The sequence below is a fragment of the Aotus nancymaae genome, unplaced genomic scaffold, assembly GCF_030222135.1.
Source record: "Aotus nancymaae isolate 86718 unplaced genomic scaffold, 86718_ANA_hifiasm-v0.15.2.pri h1tg000046l, whole genome shotgun sequence".
In the NCBI taxonomy this organism is placed as follows: Eukaryota; Metazoa; Chordata; class Mammalia; order Primates; family Aotidae; genus Aotus; species Aotus nancymaae.
In genome coordinates this window covers 13626140-13651475 of record NW_026988460.1, presented here as the reverse complement: position 1 = coordinate 13651475, position 25336 = coordinate 13626140, and the positions used below count along the sequence as shown (strand labels likewise).

The 25336-nt window shown below is 42.7% G+C and overlaps 1 protein-coding gene across 3 annotated transcripts in view; it reads left to right on the top strand.

Moving 5' to 3' along the window:
- SUMF1 (sulfatase modifying factor 1) overlaps positions 1-25336 on the top strand; it is a 131039-nt gene that overhangs the window by 48774 nt on the left and 56929 nt on the right. For all 3 annotated transcript variants that reach the window (XR_002479188.2, XM_012441500.2, XM_012441499.2), the window contains 4 exons: positions 1309-1391; positions 3619-3741; positions 4515-4629; positions 14191-14304. Coding sequence is in view for 2 of the 3 variants with exons in the window: in XM_012441500.2 (XP_012296923.2) it covers positions 1309-1391; positions 3619-3741; positions 4515-4629; positions 14191-14304 (435 nt within the window). In the remaining variant the exon portion in view is untranslated. The remainder of the gene's footprint in view (positions 1-1308; positions 1392-3618; positions 3742-4514; positions 4630-14190; positions 14305-25336) is intronic.

Sequence of the window (25336 nt, the reverse complement as noted above, 5' to 3'; positions counted from 1 at the left end):
CGGCTCACACCTGTAATCCCAGCACTGTGGGAGGCTAAGTTGTGCAGGGATCACTTGAGCCCTGTAGTTGAAGACCAGCCTGGGCAATGTGGCAAAACCCCATCTCTACAAAAATACTAAAAAATTTAGCTGGGCATTGTGGTGCACACCTGTGGTCGCAGGTACTTGGGAGGATCACCTGAGTTGGGGAGGTTGAGGCTGGAGTGACCCATGACCCTGCCACTGTTCTCCAGCCTTGGTGACAGAGTGAGACCCTGTCTCAAAAAAAAAGAGAAAAGAATGAAAAAAAGAAGAATCGTTTACAACCTCCTTTAGCTAGTATTAGCAACAATGATTCGTTTTTGTGGCTCTCCTTGTGACTGATTGTCATGGGACTGTAGTGAGACTGGTTCCCTTTACTGAGTGCTTGCTAAGTCATTAACCTCAGTTACTAAGGACATAGTCGTAAGTCCTGTGTGCATGTTTTATTTCCTCCTTGTAATAACCCAAGATGTAGGTGCTGTTACTATCTCCATCTCTAAATGAGAAAACAGGGTTGGAGAAAGAGGTTAAATAAGTTGCCTAGGGTTACACTGTACACAGCAGAGCCATGATTCAAATCTCATTGCGACTGGCTCCAAAGCCTGTGTTCCTAACTAAACCATTCACTAAGTGAAGACCACTGGCTGTTGTTATTTTGGTTAACAGAACCATAGAGTAGGAGTTAAGGTTCTAGTTACGATTTGCTGAGCACTTTCCAGTGTTACGTGATTTGACCTCTGTATTCTGTTGGGTGAGGCAGGTGGGTGTGCTTCCATTTCACAGACAAGGACTCGGTAGGTCCAGACAAGTGGCGAGCTTGCCCAGGGTCACACAGCTAATGTTGGGCTGGAAGTTGAATTAGGTTCTTTTGAAAAAACACCCCAGTTTTTCCTTTGTGCTTCAGCTTGATCTCTGACCAGCATGATTGACCTTCAGCCTGGCATTTAGTTGTAAGGTTAACTCTCTCCTCATCTTTTAAATAGGAGCAGTACTACCTGTCTCACTTGTCAGAGATTACAGAGGATTGGCTAGCCATGCACTTTAAAAAAATTCTTATGGATACACACCATTTGAATACATATTTATTGTTCACTGTGATGCTTTATGATATGAAGCAATCCTTTTTGTTAAAGAGTTATTTACATGTAAGTCTTTATTTTGCTATTCTGATAAATGTATTTGTTTGGTAACCCAAATGGAAGTTGAAGACTGATTTTTGCTGCATGTACTGAGTCGATGTTTTTCTAGAGTTGTAGCTAACACCAGCCCGTTCTGGGTTGCTTTGAGGTTGCAGCTGCTCCCTGGTGGTTGCCTGTGAAAGGTGCTAACTGGAGACACCCAGAAGGGCCCGACTCTACTATTCGGCACAGGTGAGGCTGGTCCCTCCTTCCCCAGTTGACATGTTCCATTCTAAAATAGATACCCTTTGCTCTTGCAAAATAACTCAGTGGGCATCCTCATCTGTAAAATGGTGAGAATGACAGACTCTACTTGATTGGTAGAAAGTAATATGGTGGGAAATAACGTATGTAAAGACCTAAACACTGCACCTTGGTCATAAGAAGGCTCTTAATTAGTGGCCTCTTTCCTTCCTCATTTGGCCTGTCAAAGAGTTGCCTCTTCCAGGTTTCCCTGCTCCTTTTTTTTTTTTTCTTTTTGAGACAGAGTCTTGCTCTGTGTCCAGGCAGTGGTGTGAGCTTGGCTTACTGCAACCTCCACCTCCCGGGTTCAAGCGATTCTCCTGCCTCAGCCTCCTGAGTAGCTGGGACGATAGGTGCGTACCACCATGCACAGCTAATTTTTGTATTTTTAGTAGAGATGGGGTTTCACCATGTTGGCCAGGATGATCTCGAGCTCTTGACCTCGTGATCCACCCGCCTTGGCCTCCCAAAGTGCTGGGATTACAGGCGTGAGCCACTGCACCTAGCCCTCCCTGCTCCTTTTGAGAGGCCTATTGCAAACCTCATGACATGTTTAATTTTTATACTCTGGTTCTGTTCTCTCTATTAGTGGGTCATTTTGAGGAAGAAGATGTCTGTCTTATGGATAAATAGTTGTGTCCTGCCAGGTTGCCACTGTAGAAGCCCAGGCCTTGGGTTTAGGATTCACATGCTCTTTAGTCCCGGATTGGCATTCTTTGAAGCCACCATCTAACTGGAAAACTACAGAGAGCCAAGTCGGTCAGCAAGTCTCCAGGGTGGCAAAGAAATAATTATCTCAAGCAAAAATAGAGTAACACTTTAAACCCTGGAGATGGAGCAGGGTTTGAGTTAGGACTCAGCATCTCAGCAGCCCAAGAAACCTGCTCTCCTAACCTAATTTTTCAGATGTAATTTTTAAGCCTCTATTTTTAACAACATTCCTGGTTATTGCCCTTATTGTCTGAGAGCTAGGAGTACAGGAAGTTCAGCTTTAGGGGTAAAGCCCCTTGACAAATGTCAGACATCTTTCAAAGCCTGAGTTGGAAGTCTCTGTGTTGAAATTAGCCTTCAAGGTGGAGAGTAAAGGATTCCTGGGCTCCTTGGGTGGACTTGGCACCTTAGCTCCCAATTAATATCTGCTTTCCTGAATTTAGTTACAGAGGGAAAAGCTAAAGGAGGAAGGAAAATCCAAAGGGGAATGTATGTTATTCATGCAGTCAACACCAACTGGGTCTTTGGAAAGGGTACATCTCTTGTCTGTGCTAGAAACACTGACTGGCACATGATAGATACTCAGTAGATGGTTGTTGAAAGAATAAATGAAAGGCCTGGTGTAATTAATGTGGGGAATTCAAAGGTATATAAGGAATGGACTAGGAGTGTGTAGCTCACTTTAAAAAAAGTGAGCAGGGAATTCAACCAAAGCCATCTAGTGCTGGGTGAATGAGTCTATCCCCTTCTTCTCTGTTTTTTTCCCAACCTTCCATACCCTTTATACCCTCAGGAAAAAAAGACTGGCCACCTGTAGAGGAAAAGTAGAAAGACACAGAATTGAAAGCCAGGATCACAGGTTGGGTTTTCTGGAAACAGCTTAGATAGAGTTTGGGATGCAGAATGTTAGGTCCCCACAACTGAGGAAAGGAGGGGGCCACAGCAGGACAGAGCAGAGGGAGAAGCCACAGCCACAGTGCAGGCCCAGTGAAGTTCCAGACAATGCAGGGGGCTCTAGGGTGTATATGGCCCATAGGGCCACAGTAGGCTGAAATGGCTGGGGCTGTATGCCCCTGCTGTGGTCACTTATCGGTGACTCTGAGATGGCTCTCAGCTCTGCTAAACCCCAAAGGAGCCAGAAGCTTCTGCCGATGGCCCTCCTAGCAGCTGGAGTATCTCCGCATCTGCCATACCAATGAAATTCTAGAAGAATCCAAGCCTACAAAGTGAAGAAGTGTTTTGAGTCTAGTTCCTAGTGGCAGTGTAACCCATTTGGGATACTGGATTGTCAGAATCCCTGGGTGGAGGGTGACAGATGTAGCATGGCTAAGGTTTGACTTCAGGACCAGGATGACCTCAGCATCACAGGTTGAACTGGAGGGGATTATGAGCGCTTTGCTGAAGCCAGTTCCTGCTTCCTGTTCTGGTTGGTGCTGCTTTTCACTCTATTTTCGCTCTTCCCCAGGCCAGATCATCCAGTTCTCCACGTCTCCTGGAATGATGCAGTTGCCTACTGCACGTGGGCAGGGAAGCGGCTGCCCACGGAAGCTGAGTGGGAATACAGCTGTCGAGGAGGCCTGCACAATAGGTAGTTAGAGGGTCTCATCTTGCCTGACAATGTGTTGATCATTTAAACAAACAAACAACAAAAAACTCCGTGGAACTTACTTTGGTTAGAAGGTTAATAACGACAATAATTCTTTTTCTTATTGATTTTTCCTCATCTCCACAAAATTACTTAGAAGACACTGGAGAATGGATTGCAAACCTTTTATTACCCTCAAACCCAGTGTCTGGCCATCTGGGCTCCCTCCAGTCCCAAAGCAAATCCTAGCAATTCAACCCCCCTGAGTTACATATCACTGCTTAGAGCTTCTTGGCAGACTGCCTTGCTTTTAGCATTTTCTTATTTTAGGCATCTCCTGAAGCAGCGGTATTTCTCTACTTCTAGAGCCATGAGACAGAAAACTCATGTTGGGTTCACATCTTCTAGGAAAACCTCCTTAAAATAGCCCAGGCTTTTAAAAAAGTATGGTGTGATGGTGCCTCATCACGCTACCATATAAGTCCAAAATGAGGTCTACTCTCTCAGCTTTCAATAAGTCCTTCTTTTAGTTTTGTGATTTATTTCGGGCATCCTGAGTACCTGGGCAAGACTGAGGCTGTTGTGAACTTGACATGAGAAGTTATAAGGAAATTTAAAATAAATCCTGATTAAAAGCTTTACTTATTTATATATATTTTAAAAAGGCTCACCCAGAACAAGCGAGCAATGTTCTCTTTTTCATTGCATCCCTTCTCTTGACTTTAATCCAAAACCTGTGCCTGTTGACAGGTTAATGCCTGTGTCTCTTCTGACAGACTTTTCCCCTGGGGCAACAAACTACAGCCCAAAGGCCAGCATTATGCCAACATTTGGCAGGGCGAGTTTCCGGTGACCAACACTGGCGAGGACGGCTTCCAAGGAACTGCGCCCGTGAGTGATGAGACCTCTGCAGGAGGGTGGCAGCTTCTGAGAACTGAGGCTCCCAGTAGATATGGGGTGAAAGGCATTGCTCACTTTATGACTCACATGGTGTTGCCTTCATATGTCCATCCACTGTTGCACATTGCAAATACTAATAATTCATCAGATGCTCTTTTTTATATAATGGATTTTCTTTTCTGATTCTGTAATACTTATTGTAGAATACTTGGAAAAACAAGAAGAGTACAAAAGAGAAAGCTAAACTGACCTGGAATTCTACCACCCAGAAATAACCCCCGTTAGATATTAGTGCATTTCTTCTCGTTCGTTCTCTGTGTTGATGATGCTAATAATGACTCGTAGTTATTGACGGCTTGTAATGTGCCGGGCATAGTGCTAAGCCAGCCATTTGCATGAATTGTCTCATTTACTGCCCATTCAACTCTGTAAGGTAGGTACTGTAAGGCCGGTTGCCTCGCCAGGGGCTCGGACACACCCCCCTCCGTCATGGGGAGCTTGGACACACCCCCTTCCCTCTCCGGGAGCTCGGACACCACCCCCCCTCCCTCGCGGGGAGCTCGGACACACCCCCTTCCCTCTCCGGGAGCTCGGACACCACCCCCCTCCGGTAGCGTGGGAAAAAAGCCCCGCCAGGACCTACCTGATACTATTTTGTCCTATCTAGGCCCCAGTCCCTGCCTACTATTTTGTCCTACCTGGGCCCCACTCCCTGCCTGCCATTTTGTCTTCCTGCCTACTATTTTGTCCTATCTGGGCCCCACTCCCTGCCTGCCATTTTGTCTTCCTGCCTACCATTTTGTCCTATCTGGGCCCCACTCCCTGCCATTTTATTCCATCTGGGCCCCACTCCCCTCCATTTTGTCCCACTCACCTTGGGCACAACCAATCAAATGCCTCCACTCCCTATAAAACCCCAGGTCTAAGAGGAGTCCGCAGGACTTCTCCGGCCCCCTCCTGTCCGGACCATAGAACCTCACCCGGGAGCCTGAATAAATTCCTTCGCATTGGATTATTTTCATGCTGGCCTCAGTTTCTTCATTTTAAACACAGCAAGAACCCAAGAACAAACCTTACAGGTACTATTATCCCCATTTTCCAGGTGAGCATTCTGAGGCACAGAGAGGTTAACTAACTTGCCCGAGGTTACACAGCTGGAAAGTGGCACAGCTGGTATTTGAACCAGGTTGGTCTGTTTCCAAAGCCCATGCTCTTAACTACCATATTTGCCAGGATATGTGTTTCCAGTGTATATGTATCGTATTATTTTTACATAATGCATTTAGGTCAGACTTGATATAGTATTTTAAATCCTACTATTTTTTCCTGCCTATAACAGAAATGTTTCATCTGTCATTATCAGTATGCCACAAATACATTATCCTTCAGCATCTGGAAATGAACCCTATTATATAAATGAACCCTAATGTATTTGCCAGAAACAGGTTATTTCTGTTTTTTTTTTCTACAGTGAACACCTTGTACATAAATATTAACCTGTACCTTTGACGATTTTTGAAAGATAGATTCCCAGCAGTGAAATAATTCAGTCAAAGCCTAGAAAACTTTCTTGGTAAGAGTTTTAGATATATGGCCAAATTGTTTTCCAGAATGCTTAAGGCATGTTTTCCTCTATGGGTGTATACCATTCTTTTGCTGGCATAATCATATACTCATAAAGCCATGTTACAGAATGTCTTAGACCCTTTGCACTACTGTAAGAAAATACCACAGACTGGATAATTTAAACAGAAATTTATTTTTCACAGTTCTGGAGGCTGGGAAGTCCAAGACCAAAGCACCAGCGTGATTGATGTTGGTTGCATCTGCCAGAAGGGACTAATGTGTCCTCTCTGGCACAAGGCAGAAGAAGGGCAAAAGAGCACTCCCTTCAACCTTGAGCCATTTTATTTATTTATCTATTTTTGAGACACATTCTCACTCTTTCACCCAGGCTGTAGTGCAGTGGTGCAATCTCGGCTCACTGCAACCTCCACTTCCCGGGTTCAAGCACTTCTCCCACCTCAGCCTCCTGAGTAGCTGGGACTATAGGTGCACACCACCACACCTGGATACTTTTGTATTTTTAGTAGAGATGGGGTTTCACCATGTTGGCCAGGCTCGTGTCAAACTCCTGACCTCAGGTGATCCTCCCACCTCAGCCTCCCAAAGTGCTAGGATTACAGGTGTGAGCCACCGCACACAGCCCTTTGATGATTTTTTAAAGATAAATTCCCTGCAGTGAAATGATTCAGTCAAAGGCTAGAAAACTTTCTTGGTGAATTTCAGATATATGGTTGAATTATTTTCTACAACGCTTGGGGCATGTTTTCCTCTATGGGTGTACAAGAGTTCCTTTCTCACCATTCTTTTGCTGACATAATCAGGTACTCATAAAGCCATGTTAAAGACTGTCTTAGACCCTTTTTGCTGCTGTGACAAAATACCACAGACTGGATAATTTGTAAACAATAGACATTTATTTCTCAAAGCTCTTGAGGCTGGGAAGTCCAAAACCAAGGAACCAGTATGATTGGGTTGGCTGCATCTGCCAGAGAAGACTAATGCTGTGTCCTCACTTGGCAGAAGGCAGAAGGGGAAAAGAGTACTCCCTTCACCCTTGAGCTCGAGTGCTTTTATAATGGTGCTATTCCTACTCATGAGGGAGGAGTCCTCATGATATAGTCACACCCTCAGAGGCCATACTTGCATTTGGGAATTAAATTAATCCTGCTGCAGGTAGGCACAGTGGTTCACTCGTGTAATCCCAGCACTTTGGGAGGACGAGGTAGGTGGATTACTTGAGGTCAGGAGTTCGAGACCAGCCTGACCAACATGGTGAAACCCTGTCTCTACTAATAATACAAAAATTAGCCGGGTGCGGTGGAGGGGCACCTGTAATCCCAGCTACTTGGGAGGCTGAGGTAAGAGAATCACTGGAACCCAGGAGGTGGAGGTTGCAGTGAGCCAAGATTGTGCTACTGTACTCCAGCCTGGGTGACCAAGACTTTATCTCAAAAAAAAAAAAAAGAAAAGTTAATCCTGTTGCATTGGGGATTAAATCTCAATATGAATTGTTGAAGGGACACTATTATTCAAAGCATAGCAAAAACATTTCTTTTTTTTTTTTTTTGAGACGGAGTTTCTCTCTGGTTACCCAGGCTGGAGTGCAATGGCGCGATCTCGGCTCACCGCAACCTCCGCCTCCTGGGTTCAGGCAATTCTCCTGCCTCAGCCTCCTGAGTAGCTGGGATTACAGGCACGTGCCACCATGCCCAGCTAGTTTTTTTGTGTTAGTAGAGACGGGGTTTCACCATGTTGACCAGGATGGTTTTGATCTCTTGACCTCGTGATCCACCCGCCTCGGCCTCCGAAAGTGCTGGGATTACTGGCTTGAGCCACTGCGCCCGGCCAGCAAAAACATTTCTATTTTTTTCTTAACACTGTGAGAAAAGAAATCTTGTGGTGGAGAAATAGCCCTTTACTGGGTTTGTTGCTACAGAGAATAATTTTCTTTCATCAACCCTTCAAACAGTAGTTATTTAAAAATATATTGGTCTTTTGTTTCATGGAATAATGGTTCTTCCAAAATTTTTTTTTTTTTTTTTAGTGAGACAGAGTTTCGCTCCGTTGCCTAGGCTGGAGTGCAGTAGCACCATCTTTACTCGCTACAACCTCCGTTTCCCGGGTTCAAGTGATTCTTCCACCTCAGCCTCCTAAGTAGCTGGGATTATAGGCACCCTCCACCACACCCAGCTAATTTTTTGTATTTTTAGTAGAGGCGGGGTTTCATCATGTTGGCCAGGCTGGTCTCAAACTCCTGACCTCAAGTGATCCACCCACCTCAACCTCCCAAAGTGCAGGTATCAAAATTTATTTCTAAATGTGACATAGATAGCTACTGGAAACATTACCAAGTGATTCCAAGATTTAAACTGAAAAACCAAACAAGCAAGAGAGAAAGAAAAAGAGATTTCTGGAAAAGATGAAGAGCAAAGAGGCACTTGACCTAACAGAAATGAAAAATTATTTTCAGCTGTAGTAGTTAAAGCATTATAGTTTTGGGACAGGCACAATGGCTCATGCCTATAATCCCAACACTTTGGGAGGCTGAGGCCGGTGGATCGCCTGGAGGTCAAGAGTTCAAGACCAGCCTGGCCAACATGATGAAACCCTGTCTCTATTAATAATATAAAAATTAGCTGGGTGTGGTGATGGGCACCTGTAGTCCCAGCTACGTGGGAGGCTGAGGAAGGAGAATTGCCTCAACCCAGGAGGTAGAGATTGCAGTGAGCCAAGATTGTGCCACTGCATTTCAGCCTGGGCGACAGAGTAAGATTCTGTATCAGATAAATGAATGAATAAATAAATAAATAAAGCATTTATTAATACAAGAAATAAATTACATGAGAGTATCCCTTAAATATGTATATGAGTGAATATATATATAAAATTCCATATATGGGAGTTTCATATGTAATAAACCAACACAAACCCATGGGAAATGGGTGAATTATTTAGTAGCAGCAGGCAAATGACTTATCAAACCTAGTAGCTCCGAAGTTTCCCTTAGAATGCGCTGCTACTCTTGCAGGCAAATCATTTTATTAGATCAAGTGACTGATTAGAGATCTTGGGGAGGAAATGATCTCAAGCTTTCCTCAAACTTTAAATGAGTAGGAAGCCCAGCTTGCTGGTATGGAGTTGGGCATGGAATGAGGGTGCCCAGTGGGCTGCTTTTGGTCAGCAGAAGTGGCACTGCAGGATGCACGGAATATCAGTAAAGGTGCCTCCTGTGGATGCTCATTAGACCTCAAGAAAGGTGTTGGTTGTTACAGACAGCAGGACAGTGGCCATTAAAATCAGAATCTGCTAAGGAGTGTGTAACAACTGACCTGTGGATGCATCTAACCCAGAAAATGAATGGCACTGGACCACTGGCCCATATTTGGCCTTCTTAGGCAGTGGACACACTAGAGACACTGGCAGAAAAACAATCTCAGCAGCCTGGATCCCCTCATGCTTGCTGGGCTGTGACAAGCAAGGCAGCTGCAGTAAAACTTGAAGCCTAGGTATGGGCCTGGGTAGAGCTGTAGATGCAGTTCTTAGTTGTCCTAGTAGCAGACATTCAAATAAGTGCTTTGAAAGCCAAAGTGTGGAAGGGTCCATGTGATCAACAGTTGAACAGGATCAGTTGGTCCTGAAAGATAGGTGAGCGCCATTCCAAAGACACAGGTGATGGCCTTCGAGGCCCTCATTTGGACAAGCCCGTGATAGCCATTTCTTTCTCTCCTTTTTTCTTTTTTCTTTGGAGATGGAGTCTTGCTCTGTTGCCCAGGCTGGAGTGCAGTGGTGTGATCTCGGCTCACTCCAACCTCCGCTTCCTGGGTTCAAGTGATTCTCTTGCCTCAGTGTCCCTATACCGACTAATTTTTGTATTTTTAGTAGAGATGGGGTATCACCATGTTGGCCAATCTGGTCTCCAGCTCCTAACCTGAGGTGATCTTCCCACCTTGGCCTCCCGAAGTGCTGGGATTACAGGCATGAGCCACTGTGCCTGGCCTGTGTTAAGCATTTTCGATGAACCAAACAAATGATACAAGTGCCTGTTCATTTTAGCAAAAGGCCTTGACGAGATTGTCTTGGATAGTTACGCATATTTGACAGCACTTGGAGCTACAGAGTTTCTTTTCTATTTAATTAGATGGAAAAAGGAAAATAGAGCCATTTATTCTTCTAAAATCAGTGTACCTTTTCAGAAAACATAATGTTCAGTATGAAATAAGGACACTCTACAGATATTTAGAATTGGAATATTTGACTGAAAGTTCAGCATATGTGTAGGAAATTTACCTGAAGAAGCTGCCATGGAAGTTACTAAAACAAAATGAGAACATTTACTGGGAGCCCTAAAGGAACCAATTTGACAAACAGGGCTAGAGGAGAAAGCAAGCAAGCCAGCCAGAAAGAGACAGCTGCCATCTGTGTTTACAATGAGACTTAATGAGATCTCTATCTTATGGAAATTGTTTACCCGTAGTATCTCAAGTCCACCTAAGCTGCTCTTTTGTGTCCACATGCTCTGGTCTGTTGGAGCAGGAATTTAACTTTCATGATGATTTGGACCATGCGGAAATAGCTCCCTGACTTGACATTTTATATGTTTATTATTTCAGGTCTGATTTTATTTATTTATATGAGACAGGGTCCTGCTCTGTCACCCAGGCTGGAGTTCAGTGGCATGATCACAGCTTACTGCAACCTCAGCCTCCTGGGCTCAAGGGATCCTTCCACCCCAGCCTCCCAAGTAGCTGGGACTACAGTGCACACCACCATGCCTGGCTAATTTAAAAAAAAACTTTTTTTTTTTTTGTGCTGGGCGTGGTGGCTCATGCCTGTAATCTCAGCACTTTGGGAGGCCTAGGCAGGCAGATCACCAGGTCAGGAAATTGAGACCAGCTTGGCCAACATGGTGAAACCCCGTCTCTACTAAAAATACAAAAAAAAAAAAAAATTAGCTGGGCATAGTGGTGCAAGCCTGTAGTCCCAGCTACTCCAGAGGCTGAGGCAGAATCACTTGAACCTGGGAGGCAGAGGTTGCAGTGATCCAAGATGGGGCACTATGCTCCAGCCTGAGTGACAAGAGCGAGACTTTGTGTAAACAAAAAAATTTGTTTTTCTTTTGTGGAGATGGGGTCTCACTATGTTTCCCAGATTGGTCTTGAACTCCTGGCCTCAAGCTATCCTTCTGCCTTAGCCTCCCAAAGTGCTGGGATTACTGGCATGAGCCACTGCACCCAGCTAGATCTGATTTTATACTGAGCAAACTATTTTGACTACAGTGAGCCTAAAGAATTTACATTTTGCTATGCTGCTTGTTACCCAGTGATTAGTTTTGGCTTTAATGCATATCAGCTCATTCATCTGAAAATGTGCCAGGAGTATTCTCATATACACTTGTTTGCATTTAGGTTTCCTGAGAGGAAGCTTTGGTTAGTGGATTAGTTTAACAACAGGCAGTTAAAATTTGTATTTTCCTTAGTGGCATGCTCGCCTATAGTAATTTTAGGGGTGGTGACCTCCACATTTTACCTCACTTAAACATCAAATTATTTAAGGTGGCTAAAGAAAAAAATACCCAAACCCTTGAGTAGGTACTATTATTTTTCCTATTTTACAGACAGAATAGCACCTATATAGGTTAAGTTGTTTGCCTAATGTTAGCTGTTAACTGTTGGTGTCACTGGGTCTGGTGGCTCATGCTTGTAATCCCAGCACTTTGGGAGGCTGAGATGAGAGGTTTGAGCTCAGGGATTCAAGACCAGCCTGGGCAACATGGAGAGACTGCATCACTACAAATAAATTTTAAAAATTAGCCGGGCCTGGTGCTGCACAAACTGTGGTCCCAGCTACTTGGGAGGCTGAGCTGGGAGGATCTCTTGAGCCTGGGAGGTTGAGGCTGCAGTGAGCTGTGATTGCATCACTGTACTCCAATCTGGGTGACAGAACAAGACCCTGTCTGAAAAAACAAAATAGTGTCGGTGCACAGACAGGACCTTCGGCACACTGATTTGAAGGCACCTCTACCTGTGCTCTGTAAGTCTGGAAAATGATTCCTTCCTCCAGTGTTTGTTTCATCTGTTTTTGTTTATTTGTTTGTTTTTTGAGGTGGAATCTCACTCTGTCGCCCAGGCTGGAGTGCAGTGGTGCCATCTTGGCTCACTGCACCCTCCACCTCCTGGGTTCAAGCAATTCTCCTACCTCAGCCTCCTAAGTAGCTGTGATTACAGGCACACATCATGTGCCCACCTGGCTAATTTTTTTTGGATTTGTAGTAGACGGGGTTTCACCATGTTGGCCAGGCTGGTCTTGAACTCCTGACCTCAGGTGATCCGTTCACCTTGGCCTCCCAAAGTGCTACGGTTACAGGCATGAACCACTGTGCTCGGCCTGTTTCATCTTTTAATTCCACTTGATAACCTGGGTCCTAAAAGAACTGAATTTCTTCTTTTTCTTCCTATTCCTTCCAGCTATTACTCTACCATGTTCTTTTTTGATCATCTCCGAATTCTTCAAAAAGTAATTTATGCCTGCGGCCTCTTCTTTCTCTTTTGAACTCTGAGCCCCATTCAAAATCTGCCTAGACAACTCTACTTTCATAAAGGAAAACGCCTTTAGCCAGAAGTTTCTCCCTCTTGTGAATTTCTCTGACATTTTATTTCCCTCTCTTACCCCACTCATCCCATTCTGCCTTTCAGAATTGGATTTTGAGTTTTGGGTATATATTTTTTTCTCCCTCATTAAACTAGATGAGGTCATTCATTATTTGTCATTGAAGCACTCCCTGCCTTTAGTCACTGTGCATGGAATTACTGAATGAACCAATGAATAAGTACTGCTGTTTCCATAATGATTGCTGATTTTGGAAGCAGTGTGGTGAGAATTTTCAGCTTTCCAACTCATCCAGATTAAGTTCTTTTCACAGTAGCTTCGTGACTTTGATTGGAGTGCTCTGAATTGTGGAAGCATCAGATGCTTCCATATTCATGTGTAGATGTCAAACCATCTGAAGCCACATGGAATGAATTTTACTTTATTCATTCCTTCCATCCTACTTCATTTAGTATGGCAAAAGCATGGACTTACAAAAAGATTTTTAAAACCCCAAAAATTACTTGATATGTATATATTTTTTTATTTTAAAAATGAAATTTTCCTTTATGTTTGAGAAGTTCCATTTTAAGAAGTTGGGAGAAACAGTAAGTCATTAAGCCAGCAAAACTGTTCTGCATTTACTATTGTTTCAGTTAAAGGTTTTTTTTTCTCTTGCCCTCCCCCCTTTTATAAAAACTCTACACTTTGGTCCTGTATTTGTGATAGTAGGGCAGGCTGTCTGACTTGCCTTTGAAATGTATAATTTTCTGCTGAAGAATGCATACAGTTTGCCCCAGACTTCAGGTTTCAGGTTTCAGAGACTAAAAACCCTTTATTACAAATACACTTGATAATGAATTCACGTTTTCTTTAAAAAAATAAATCCTCTTAAGTTTTGAGGCTTCAGATGATGAGTTGGTGGAAACTTGTGTAGAAGACAGAGCTGACTGACTTGGGGTCTCTTGGTACTAAAAGACATTGTGTGGCCAGGAACGCTGAGCTCTGATGACAAGACTCACATTGGATCCAACGGGATTTTCCTGTGAATGATTTTGAAAGTCTAAGTATCATCTGTTCTCCCCCTACTCACCCAATGTTTGATATAAATTTTTGATTTATGGTAATATTAAGTCACTCTATTAGGAATAATTTTTCTGACTTTCATACCATTTAATACGAACTCTCTTTAGGTTTCTAAATCCCTCTAAGAACTCAAAGCCAAAAAAATAAAAAATGCCCCTTTCTTTGTCTTTATGTTGGTCAAATTGTACTTTGACTATTAGAATAAAAATCAATATTCATACTCTGAAATTAAAGCTCTTGTTGTATTTCTGTACTGAAGACGTTTTCTAAACCAGGTGGATAGTTTGACAGTGTTTTTCCTTTCTTTATTTTTAGGTTGATGCCTTTCCTCCCAATGGTTATGGCTTATACAACATAGTGGGGAATGCGTGGGAATGGACTTCAGACTGGTGGACTGTTCATCATTCTGTTGAAGAAACACTTAACCCAGTGAGTATTATTTGCAGAGCATGTATCTTGGAATGGTAGCATCCGTCCTCTGGGCAGTTTGCAGCCAGACTTTCATGTGTTTCCAAGAGATATTTACATACTCTGTAAGTCCATATTGGGATTTCCCCAAAGTGACATTAAGCACATGTTTCTTATTTCAACCTTAGAGCATTTTGTAAAAATGTCTGTGAGCATCTTATCTTCTGGATTGTGATGGTGATAACTACTTGAGGAAATAGGCCTATAATTTAGAAATTATATTCAGTCTCATAAATTTGATCAAAGCATGATATATAAGTAACTATAAAGTTCATTACTGTTTTATTATTAACTATTAAGATCTGCTAGATGGTATTTATCTTGCATCTAGTGTCTGAGTTCTGATAGGTTGAAATTTTGATTCAGCAGCATTGTTTGGAGAGAATGAGAAAGGGTGTTATCTGGTTAAATGTTGAAGCAGGAAGTTGTGTCATTTAATGGTTAATTCCTGAACCTCTTAGTATGTCAGGCCAATGCATCATATAATTTGGTAACAGAAGACAACCGTGTTTGTCTAAGTTTTACTTATTATGGCATGTGAAAAATGTTGAATGCAAATAGTATACTACCCTGCCTCTAAAACCAAACTACCCAGCAGAATATGTAAAAATTGAGACACTACATGGGCATGTGTGTGGAAAGTGCCTCTTTTAAAAAGAACATCTCTGAATATTTTTTATGGTGTGAACAGATTGGGGGGAAAATATCATGCAAAAATCCCATCTCCAGCAAAGTAGTCATTCATAAGTCAGTTCCAAGAATGTATATTTATAACCAAACTAGCTAGACTGGATACTTGATGTGCTTAATTTTAAACTGGAACCTTTTGATAAGGCTCAAAGGGTAATGATAAAGAAAATTAATTCTTCAATATCTTCTCAGTATAAGATTACAGAGCAATTGAAGAAATAGACTCTGCCTGAGGCTAATTTTTCAGAATATGGAAGTAAAGTTGTTTGATATGCTTAATTTTTCTTCACAGAATAACATGTGGGCTGCTCATGAATAATCTAGAGAAACAGATCTACTTTTTGGGAAGTACAGATAAAAAAGCTGAATTCTTCAGAAACTCTCATCCCTCCTCAGTTTCTTTTACTTTCTGGCAGGGCTGGTGGAAGTAGTGGTCAAAATGAGAATACGGTTGTGAAATTCTAGGTGGGTTTGTGGTTGGGAGATGTCATTTTCTACTGGCAAGATGTGACTTGGCATTTGCTGTCAGAATCAGAAATAGAATTTTTTTTCCTCTTGGATAAAAGCATCTGCATGCTTGGAAGGGGGTGTGCAAGGCCTTAGAATGCTGGCAAGTTGTGAATGTATCTATCTGACCATCTGGTGTTGAGCTCAGTGCTTGTTAGCTTTCAGTTTTAGAGTTACTTGTGTTTCTTCTAAGGATTTACAGAAAAATTCACATTTTTCTTTTCACCAATCCCAGGCTTTATTCTGGATGTTGCCCTTGCACTAATGGAATTGTTCCCATTTTAGGTTTCTCTTTGTCCCAGTGACTTCCTTTGCTTCCTCATTTGACTGGGATATAATTCAACAGTTTTGAGAACTAAACCCCAAATCCTTGGACAATTCATACTCCGTAATTCAGGTCTTTACAGCTTTTCTTTATTGCCAGCAGACAAGCCACGATCATCCCTCATCTAGGTTACTGCAGCAGCCTCCCAGAGGGTTCCCTGCCTTTCCTTTCTTTGCTATATTGCAACTCGACTGATGTATATGGAGAGCAAGTCACATGCAGTTACTCCCCTGTTTAAAATCCTTTAATGCCTCCTCATTATCTGAAGAATAAAGTATAAATTATTTTTTAAAAACTTACTACTTTATAAACAAACTTATTACTTTTATCTTTTTATTTTTTTGTTATTATTATTTTCTGGGGGGAGGCAGAGTCTCACACGATCCCCTAGGCTGGAGTGCAGTGGCTCCGTATCAGCTCACTGCAGCCTCTGCCTCCCACGTTCCAGTGATTCTCATGCCTCAGCCTCCCAAGTAGCTGGGATTACAGGTGCTTGTCACCATGCTTAGCTAATTTTTGTATTTTTAGTAGAAACAGGGTTTTGCCATGTTGGCCAGACTAATCTGTTAACTCCTGACCTCAGGCCCACTTTGGCTTCCAAAAGTTCTGGGATTACAGGCATGTGCCACCATGCCTGGCCTTATTACTTTTATTTTTAATTTTTGTGGAGATGGGTCTTGCTCTGTTACACAGACTGGTCTCAAACTCCTGGCCTCAAGGAATCCTCCCGCCTTGGCCTCCCAAGTGCTGGGATTAGAGATGTGGGACACTGCGCCTGTCAGATTTATGCCTATAAATTCCTGAACGTGACTTTTGAAGGCTAAAATAATTTAACCCTTTTTTTCTAAACGGTTAATTATGAAATGTTACAAAAATTCAGAATAGTACAGAAAATAGTGTAGTAGATAACTCCGTACCTACCACATAGATTTAACATATGTTAACAGTTTACTGTGTTTACTTTCTCTCTTTTAGCCAAAGCAAAAGAACAAAAACTGTTCTTCTCATCAGTGCTTGATATTGTCAGTATGTTTATTTAATCTGCTTTGGTCAGTGTGCAGGGCTGTTTCACTGTGTTTTTCAGTCATCATTTTTAAAGTTTGTCTGATAACTCTAATTTAATCTGGCACCACATTGATCTGTTTCTGTTGTTCTTCTTGGCTTTCGGTCACATCTTGTTTTATCCCATGCTTGATTAGTTTTGACTGAGTATCAGACATTTGATGTGAAAAATTGTGGAAGTTATTTGAGATCTAGATAGTGCGATGTGTCTCTGGAGAGGATTTACCTTTGCTTCTAGAAACTTCTATTTCAGATTAGCTTCAATCTAGTCAGGAATTGAGATGATTTGAAGCAGTTCAGTCCTTATAAGGGCCATTCTATTTCCGTTTCCCCCTGGTTATAGTTCTTCAGGGTGCCAACCAAAAGTCTAAGGGTTTTACGCTAGATCCTCCACCTTGGAGGGCCTTGACCTCCAGTTTTTTGTTTCCTTAGGCTGTGAGTCTAGTGAAAGTTCTGCTCAGCTTCTCAGCCTTCTGTCTGACATTTAAAGCAACGGTTCACCTCACCTCTCTGGGATTTGAGCCCTGCAATTCTTCACAGCTGTGGTAGTTCTCATTTGGTCTGGTTAATTCCTATTTCTCTTTGAGATCTTAATTTATTTGCTTTTCTTCCCTAATGGACTGTGTATCTCTAGTGCTTAGCAAAGAACCTATATATAATTATTGACCCTACAATAATGCCAATTCCAGATATCCGGAATTGGGGGAGTTTGATGACTGTCCAGACTCCAGATGTTTCATAAGCCGAGGCTGGTTAGAAGAGACATTTTCAGGGAAAGTTAACAAAAATATCTACCTGGTTAGTAAAGATTTCACTTCAGGAACTGACCTCTTCTATGTTATGTATTTATGTTAGTTCTATGACTAACTTAGAACGGCAAACAATTTTAAAGCTTCTTTGGAGAGCTTGGGAATAGTCAGTGCCCTGTATGCAAAGGCTATTCAGGAAATATCTTTTTCTTATTCAGTGATTTCCAGGGAGCAAAAGTTAATCATTAGTTTTTATTTTATTGGGCAGTCATTTATGGCAAAAGCAGGTTGTGGAAACAGCCATGTGTGCTTTGTACACATCTAAGAGAAGATGAGTTATTTGGCCATGTGAAGTAAGGGTCAGCTTGGTGTTAGCTGTGCATGTGTGTGTGTGTGTGTGTGTGTGTGTGTCCCCCTTGTGTGTGTCCCGTGGAGATGCCACATTAAGATGGCATCATTCCCCTCCTCACAGACACAATCTAGTATATGGCCAGTGCTGTGATGTATTTTAACCAAATAATAATGTGGTTTTTGAAAATGTGGTTTGTGGTTATTTACTTTTCAGTTGCCTAAGTCTGAGACCAATATTAATTTGTGGCACTATGTATTGCTTTCAGTTAAAAGAATACGTAGAGCTTATATAACGTTCTAATTTCCCACATCTGCATACTCACTTTCAATATCAAAGTACCATGCTGACTTGCTAAGCTGATGATGTGACAGGACGGATCGATCTGTGAGATCTTTCCCTTTCTGTTAGCGACACAATTGTATCAAGGTGGCTTCTTTTTCTCAGGGAAAGAACTCTAATTTTGTTTTTGTTTTGTTTTATTTGAGACAGAGGCTCGCTTTGTCACCCAGGATGGAGTGCAGTCGTGCAGTCTTGGCTCATGGCAACCTCTGCCTCCTAGCTTCAAGCAGTTCTCCTGCCTCAGCCTCCCGAGTAGCTGGCATTACAGGCGCCCATGCCACCATGCCTGGCTAATTTTTTTGTATTTTTAGTTTAATTGAGACGGAGTTTCGCCATATTTGCCAGGCTAGTCTTGAACTCCTGACCTCTGGTGATCCACCCGCCTCCGCCTCCCAAAGTGCTGGGATTACAGGCGTGAGCCACTACACCCAGCTATCAGGGAAAGAAGTTTAATTTTGGAATTAACGAAAGTAACTTGGATTATAGCTCTGCCACTTAATATTAAAGGACTGCTGCTAAATTTAGACTATATCTTCAGTTTCCTTGTCGACAAATTGGAAATAATTATACGGGATGAAATTGTGTGAAATTTAATTTGTCACTATATATGAAATACTTGGTATCATTCTACTTCCAGAGGACTGTTGTTATTTTACTGTTTTTGTTTATATTATGTTTTGGCTATCTAATTATAATATTGCTTACTTCCATCAGCAGAATTAATGAGGAACATTGGCCTTCAGAAGCATAGGGGAAAGAAGAAAGAAAAGCAGAGGGGAAGAAAATGATATTTATAATTAATGATTGCTGATATTGCCCTAACACTTACCTTTTGTTGGCTTATCGCATACTCCTCCTCTCAATGAAAACTTTGCTCATGCTTCTTGGATCATCAAAGTCCAGTGGGATCAAAGTTTTCCAAAATGTATTCCTCCTCTGAATGAATCTCTGCTACTTACCAAATTTTAGCCAGAGATTCAGTTGATTTTGTTTCTGTTAATGTGGAATTTGATTGTCTAGTAGATTGTATAGCTCTAGACATTTTGGGAAATGTCTTCTGTTTCTCATGGTTGCTTTGATGTGAGGAATTGACCTGGGATATGCTAGTTACAGTGCTCATGCCTATAATCCCAACACTCTGGGAGGCTGAGGTGGGAGGATTGCTGGAGCTCAGAAGTTCAAGACCAGCCTGGGCAACACGGCAAAATCTCATCTTTGTAAAAAATACAAAAAGTTAGCTGCGCATGGTGGCACATGCGTGTAGTCCCAGCTACTCAGGAGACTGAGGAGGGAGGATGGCTTGAGCTTGGAAGGTGGAGGTTGCAGTGAGCCGAGATCACACAGTTGCATTCTAGCTTGGGCAGCAGAGCCAGACCTGGTCTCAAAAAATTAAAACAAACAAAATACCCACACACAAAAATAGAATTGACCTGGGATAAGCACTCCTTGTCTGTCCTCCGTGGTATGCAGCGGCCACTCCTCTGAGCTCTTGCCTGTCCACACATAGCACATTAAGTACATTTGGGGCACATACCAGTCCCCTGGCCAGAGATTAGCATGTATATTCATGCTTGCAGATGCCACACTTGCTGACTCCACTCAGATACTTCTTTGCCATTGCAAGACAGGACTTAGGGCTTGGACTCACAGTATTTTTGTCAATCCTCTAAACTCCACACTTTGATTGTTCCTCTTCCCCATGATCTTCTGGCCTCTCAGCACTCTGTCTCAGTGTGTAACAGAAATATGAGAGTGTTACTTACCTCCTGATCCTCCTCCACCCAGGCAATGAGACTGCCATTTTCTCAGTCAGGCAAAAAACAGTAAATATCACATCATCCTTCTCCTTAGTTAAGACTTTCATACTCATTGACTGTCGCATCAACAGCCTCATCATTTGAAGCAAGCGTTCATTGAATACCTAGTATATGCTGGGGGCTGGGGGAGGAAATTGATTGAGAAATTTTCCCTGCTTGTAAGGCCTTCACTCACATATTTTTTGTTTTGTTTTGTTTCCTTGAGATGGAGTTTTGTTCTTGTTGCCCAGGCTGGAGCTGGTGTTATCTCAGCTCACTGCACTTCCACCTCCCGGGTTCAAGCAATTCTCCTGCCTCAGCTTCAGGAGGCGCATGTGCCATGTGCCACCATGCCGGGCTAATTTTTTATTTTTAGTAGAGATGTGGTTTCACCGTATTCATCAGGCTGGTCTCAAACTCCTGACCTCAGGTGATCACCAGCCTCAGCCTCCCAAAGTACTAGGATAACAGGTGTGAGCCACCACACCTGGCTCACTCACATGTTTTTAATCTGCACATTCTGGGGACTTGAATAAATCAGTTTGATGGAGAACTAACCTAGTGTTCAAAATGAAAAAAAAAACATGAAAGTGATAATGAAGTTCAGCTGATAATAAATTTAATACAGCTGCAGGTTATACATAGTAAATGCCAAGGGGAAAGCAAGGTGATCAAAATATCAGCCTTTTGGGACTATGTTTAGGAAAACAGTTTTATCCTCTTTTCCCTAGTGGAAGATGAATGTCTTCTGGAGGAAGTACTAATGTTTACCCATTGTTATTTTTCGTTGTGGATCAGTTGCAAGCTTCTTCATCCCGTGTAATAGAACCATTGAGGAGTAGAAATAAACTTGAATGTACGGTTCGGATATTTAGATCCTGCAGACACATTTCCAAATACGTTATCCAAACATATGCTTCTTGCTTGAAAAGAGTGAATTCTAATTCCAGTTACTATTTGGATGATGGTAGAAATACTGTTTGTTTCCACTTTGGCACAAAATTACCCTCAGAGCCTCATATTACAACTACTGATTCTTCCTGAGCAAAGAGAGCGGAACACCAAAATGTATCATGGCCTCCTGAGTTTGGAGGATCAGTGGATCTGAAAGGTGGGAAGTGGAAAACCTCCTCTAACCTCTCCCCCTATAGAAATTCCTTCTTTGATACCCCTGACAACTGTGGTCTTATAGCCTCTTGCTAAAAACTTCTTGGTGAACAAGAACTCTCCAACACTTGGGGCAACTTACTGCATTATCAGATGTTGTCACTGAAGGTTCCTGTGTCCACCTCAGATCCTCCCTGAAGTGTCAGCTCAGTGGCCCTCATTCTGCCACAGCCAAGAACAAGAACATATCTTCCTCTGCCTTGTACATAAAAGCTCTTCAGATATCTAAGGACAGTCATAGTGTTTTCCCTGCCCCACCCATTTTTCTATTTCTAGGTAAGCATTCTCATTCTTCTGCTCCACCTGGGATAACAGGGTTTGCAATTCAGGGCAACCAAGTTGCATTCCTCTGAATAACAGGAGTTGGGGGAAAATGTCCCTTTTTCTAAATGGACACCCAGAATTATGCACAGTATTCTAGACGTTGTCTGGTAGATGCACATATAAAAGTGGGGCTCTCCCTTTTTCATTCATTCTGTCTCATTGGGCCTCAGATTACATCAGTAGTTAAGAGTTTGGTTAGTGGATGCCAGTCAAGCTGGGTTTGAATCACAGTTATAGGGATAACTGTGGCTTGCTAGATGTATGACCCTGTGCAAGTCACTTAAGTGCTCGGAGATCAGTTTACTTCTTTCTTAAATGGGGATGAAGATTCCTACTTCATAGAGTTGTAAGGAAGTGAGAGAATGTAATAAGGTGCTTAGCACAATGTTTGGCAAATAGCATGTAATACATGGTAGCTTCCATCCTAATTGCTGCTAGTGCCATACTACCACTACTATGGGTACTACTACTGTTACTGTGAGTAGTAGCTGCAGTAGTAACAGGAAGAACCATACCTCACTGATGGTTCCTGTTAAGCCTGCAGCCAAATAAAGCTTGCATTTTTCTCCTGTGTTGATCTCAGGCTAGGTCTCCCCAAGTATTGTTGATACACAGTAATTTTTTTATGTAGCCATTTTTTACATGCAGTTTTTTTTTTAAAAAAGTGGTTTTTAAAATTATTTTCAATTTTTGTTCTATATTTACGTTTTGAAACTTAATGCAATGCCTGGTTCATCTCTCGATGAGATTTCATTTTGTTCATGGGTTTCAACCTTGAGAGACAGCTGATAGAAATCACTATGGCTCTCAGTACTGTCATCAATGGTGGTAGCTCTCCCTTCCAACTTACAACCAACAGATTTGGCTGTTTTTTTTTTACAGAGTTTCGCTCTTGTTACCCAGGATGGAGTGCAATGGCACGATCTCGGCTCACCGCAACCTCCGCCTCCTGGGTTCAGGCAATTCTCCTGCCTCAGCCTCCCGAGTAGCTGGGATTACAGGCACGCGCCACCGTGCCCAGCTAATTTTTTTGTATTTTTAGTAGAGACGGGGTTTCACCATGTTGACCAGATGGTCTCAATCTCTTGACCTCGTGATCCACCCGCCTCGGCCTCCCAAAGTGCTGGGATTACAGGCGTGAGCCACCATGCCCGGCCTTGGCTGTTTTTAAGTCATTGATATAGTATGAATGGGACAGGGCCCAAGGCAAAGTCCTGTAGCACTGGAGTCAGCCTATATTTCCTAATTATCTACTGTAGTATGGGGCTGTATCTGCTCTTGGGATACAGGGATGTGTAACACAAATCCTGCTGTTAGGAAGCTTCTAGTTTGTCGAAGAAAGATTGAGTGCCAGTCAGATGAATCAAGATGTACTCTGATAAGATTTGTTATGGATATGATTGAGGTGGTGCCTGGGTGACCTCTCTGTTATCCACCAGTTGGAGCTGTGAAGGCTTCTTGGAGGAGGTGCCCTTAGAAAGGATGGCAGCAATTGGTCAGGTCACTATGATAGGTCCATGGGACCCAAAGATAAAGAAGACAGGGTCCAACCTTTTGAGGAATTCAGTAAGTGGAGAAAGGATTTTCTTCATTCTTTCTTTCCCCACTTCTTTTAGTTTCTTAAGTAAATGCCTAATCAGTGCCCTGAGCCATAGCTGCCCTCTGCTTGCCCTTCAGTCCTGATGCATGATGGCTTTTCTATACCCAAAGTAAATGCAGTGAGAGGGGTGCATGTGTGTACGTGCACTTCTTTCTTCTTGTTTTTCTGTGTCGTATTTTCCTGCTTCTTCTGGGAGCAGTAGAGCTGTTTTAAGAACTTCCTTTAGATTACCAGCTAGGGGCTTTGGAGGGTGACTTGTGAATTGTCTTCCTTACTTTGGTGTGCTCAAGAAAGGGACTTTTCTTAGTCATCTTTTCACAGTGTATCACACTCCTGGGAAGGGAGAGCCATATGCTGTAAGATTGGGATGGCAGCAGGTCAGCAGGATGGGTTGGGGTTATAACAGAAACATTAAAAGAAAAGAGCAGGGAGTTTGCTAATGTGGTTATTCATCTCTCTCAGTAAAGTTCTTTCTGCTGCACTGAATAACAGAGCCATGGTTAAGTGATGAAAGTGAGGTCAGTCGCCTGGCTTTCCAGCTGAGATTTAGCTTTAAAATGTTGTGGGGTCCTAGGTGAGTCATATCACCCTTAGAGGCTTAGTGTTTCATCTGAAAGTTGTGCTGAGAATGTAACAAGTCACTCCTAAGGCTACAGTAAATCTGGGCAACTGCCCTTGGGTCTGCTGCTGGCTTGGAAAGTAGGCAATGATGGAAGCTGCAGCTGACAGTAACATGGTTAAGAGGGTGGGTTTAAAATGATTTCAACCTAGGTCCACATCCCAGCTCTGCTATCTTGGGGCCAGCAGGTGAAATCCTTTGCTTCTATTTCCTTGTCTATAAAATGGAGTAATAATAAGATTCAATAATATTGAGCTGTTCTGAGGATTAAAAAGAGAGGTTAACTCACTGTGCCCACCACACAGCAAGCACTTGGTGAATGAGAGATTATGGTTTCTAAGCGCCTCTCAGTTGGAACATCTCCCTTTGGAAAATCCTTTCCCCTTCAGCATTGCCTCTTGTTGTTTAGTAGACTGGATTATGTTCTTTTTCTTTCATTTGTTTAATAGCATTTTGAGCACCTTCTCTGTGCTACTGGCAAACATAAACATCACACAGTCCTTGCCTCCAGAGAATTTGAATCTCAGAATTCCTAATGGTGGTTTCTCATCATTTCCATGGTAATAGGCACTTTAGCTCCACTGATGCTTAGGAAGCCAGAACCAAAGCCCAGGTTTTTGGATTCCTTTCAATCAAAAGATTGTTTATTCCTTCCCTGTACTTTTCTTCACCTGGAAAGGCCATGGGGAAATTTCAGGGTGAGGGCTTGAAAGCCTGTGTTTCTTGGTTCCCTTAGTTGCACCCACAGCTGACAGACCATGTCTAAGCAGCTTTTCAGGGCAGAGGAGGGGTACTCTGGGAATTCCAGGTAGAATTAGGCCCCCAGTTTGGGTCAGTTGCTTGAGAATTTTAATCTCTTCTCTCGATGTGATTTGAGGTAATTGAGAGCAGAAATATAGGCTCTTGGCTGGGTGTGGTAGCTCACGCCTATAATCCCAGCACTTTGGGAGGGCAAGGTGGGAGGATCACATGAGGTCAGGAGTTTGAGAGTAGCCTGGCCAACATGGTGAAACTCCATTTCTACTAAAACATATAAAAATTAGCTGGGTGTGGTGGCACGTGCCTGTAGTCCCAGCTACCCGGGAGACTGAGGTACAAGAATTGCTTGAACCCAGGAGGCGAAGTTTACAGCTCTCTGAGATCATGCTACTGCAGCACTTCAGCCTGGATGACAGAGCAAGATGAAAGAAAGAAAGAGGGAGAGAGAGAGAAGGAAAGAAGGAAGGAAGGAGGGGGGAGAGAGGAGAAAGAAAAGAAAAGAAAGGAAAGGAAATTTAGGCACTGTTTTGAGGGATAGACCCTTTGCCAGGCTTGGCATCCTGTCTTCCACCTCTGTGGGTCTTCCTTTCTATCTTCTTCGTGACCTGGGACCTCCCTGGACAGATGTTTTTTTCTTGGTAATGAATTACAGTAAACCCCCAATGTTCCCACACTGTCTCAGCCTGTGATTTCTGCTTAATATT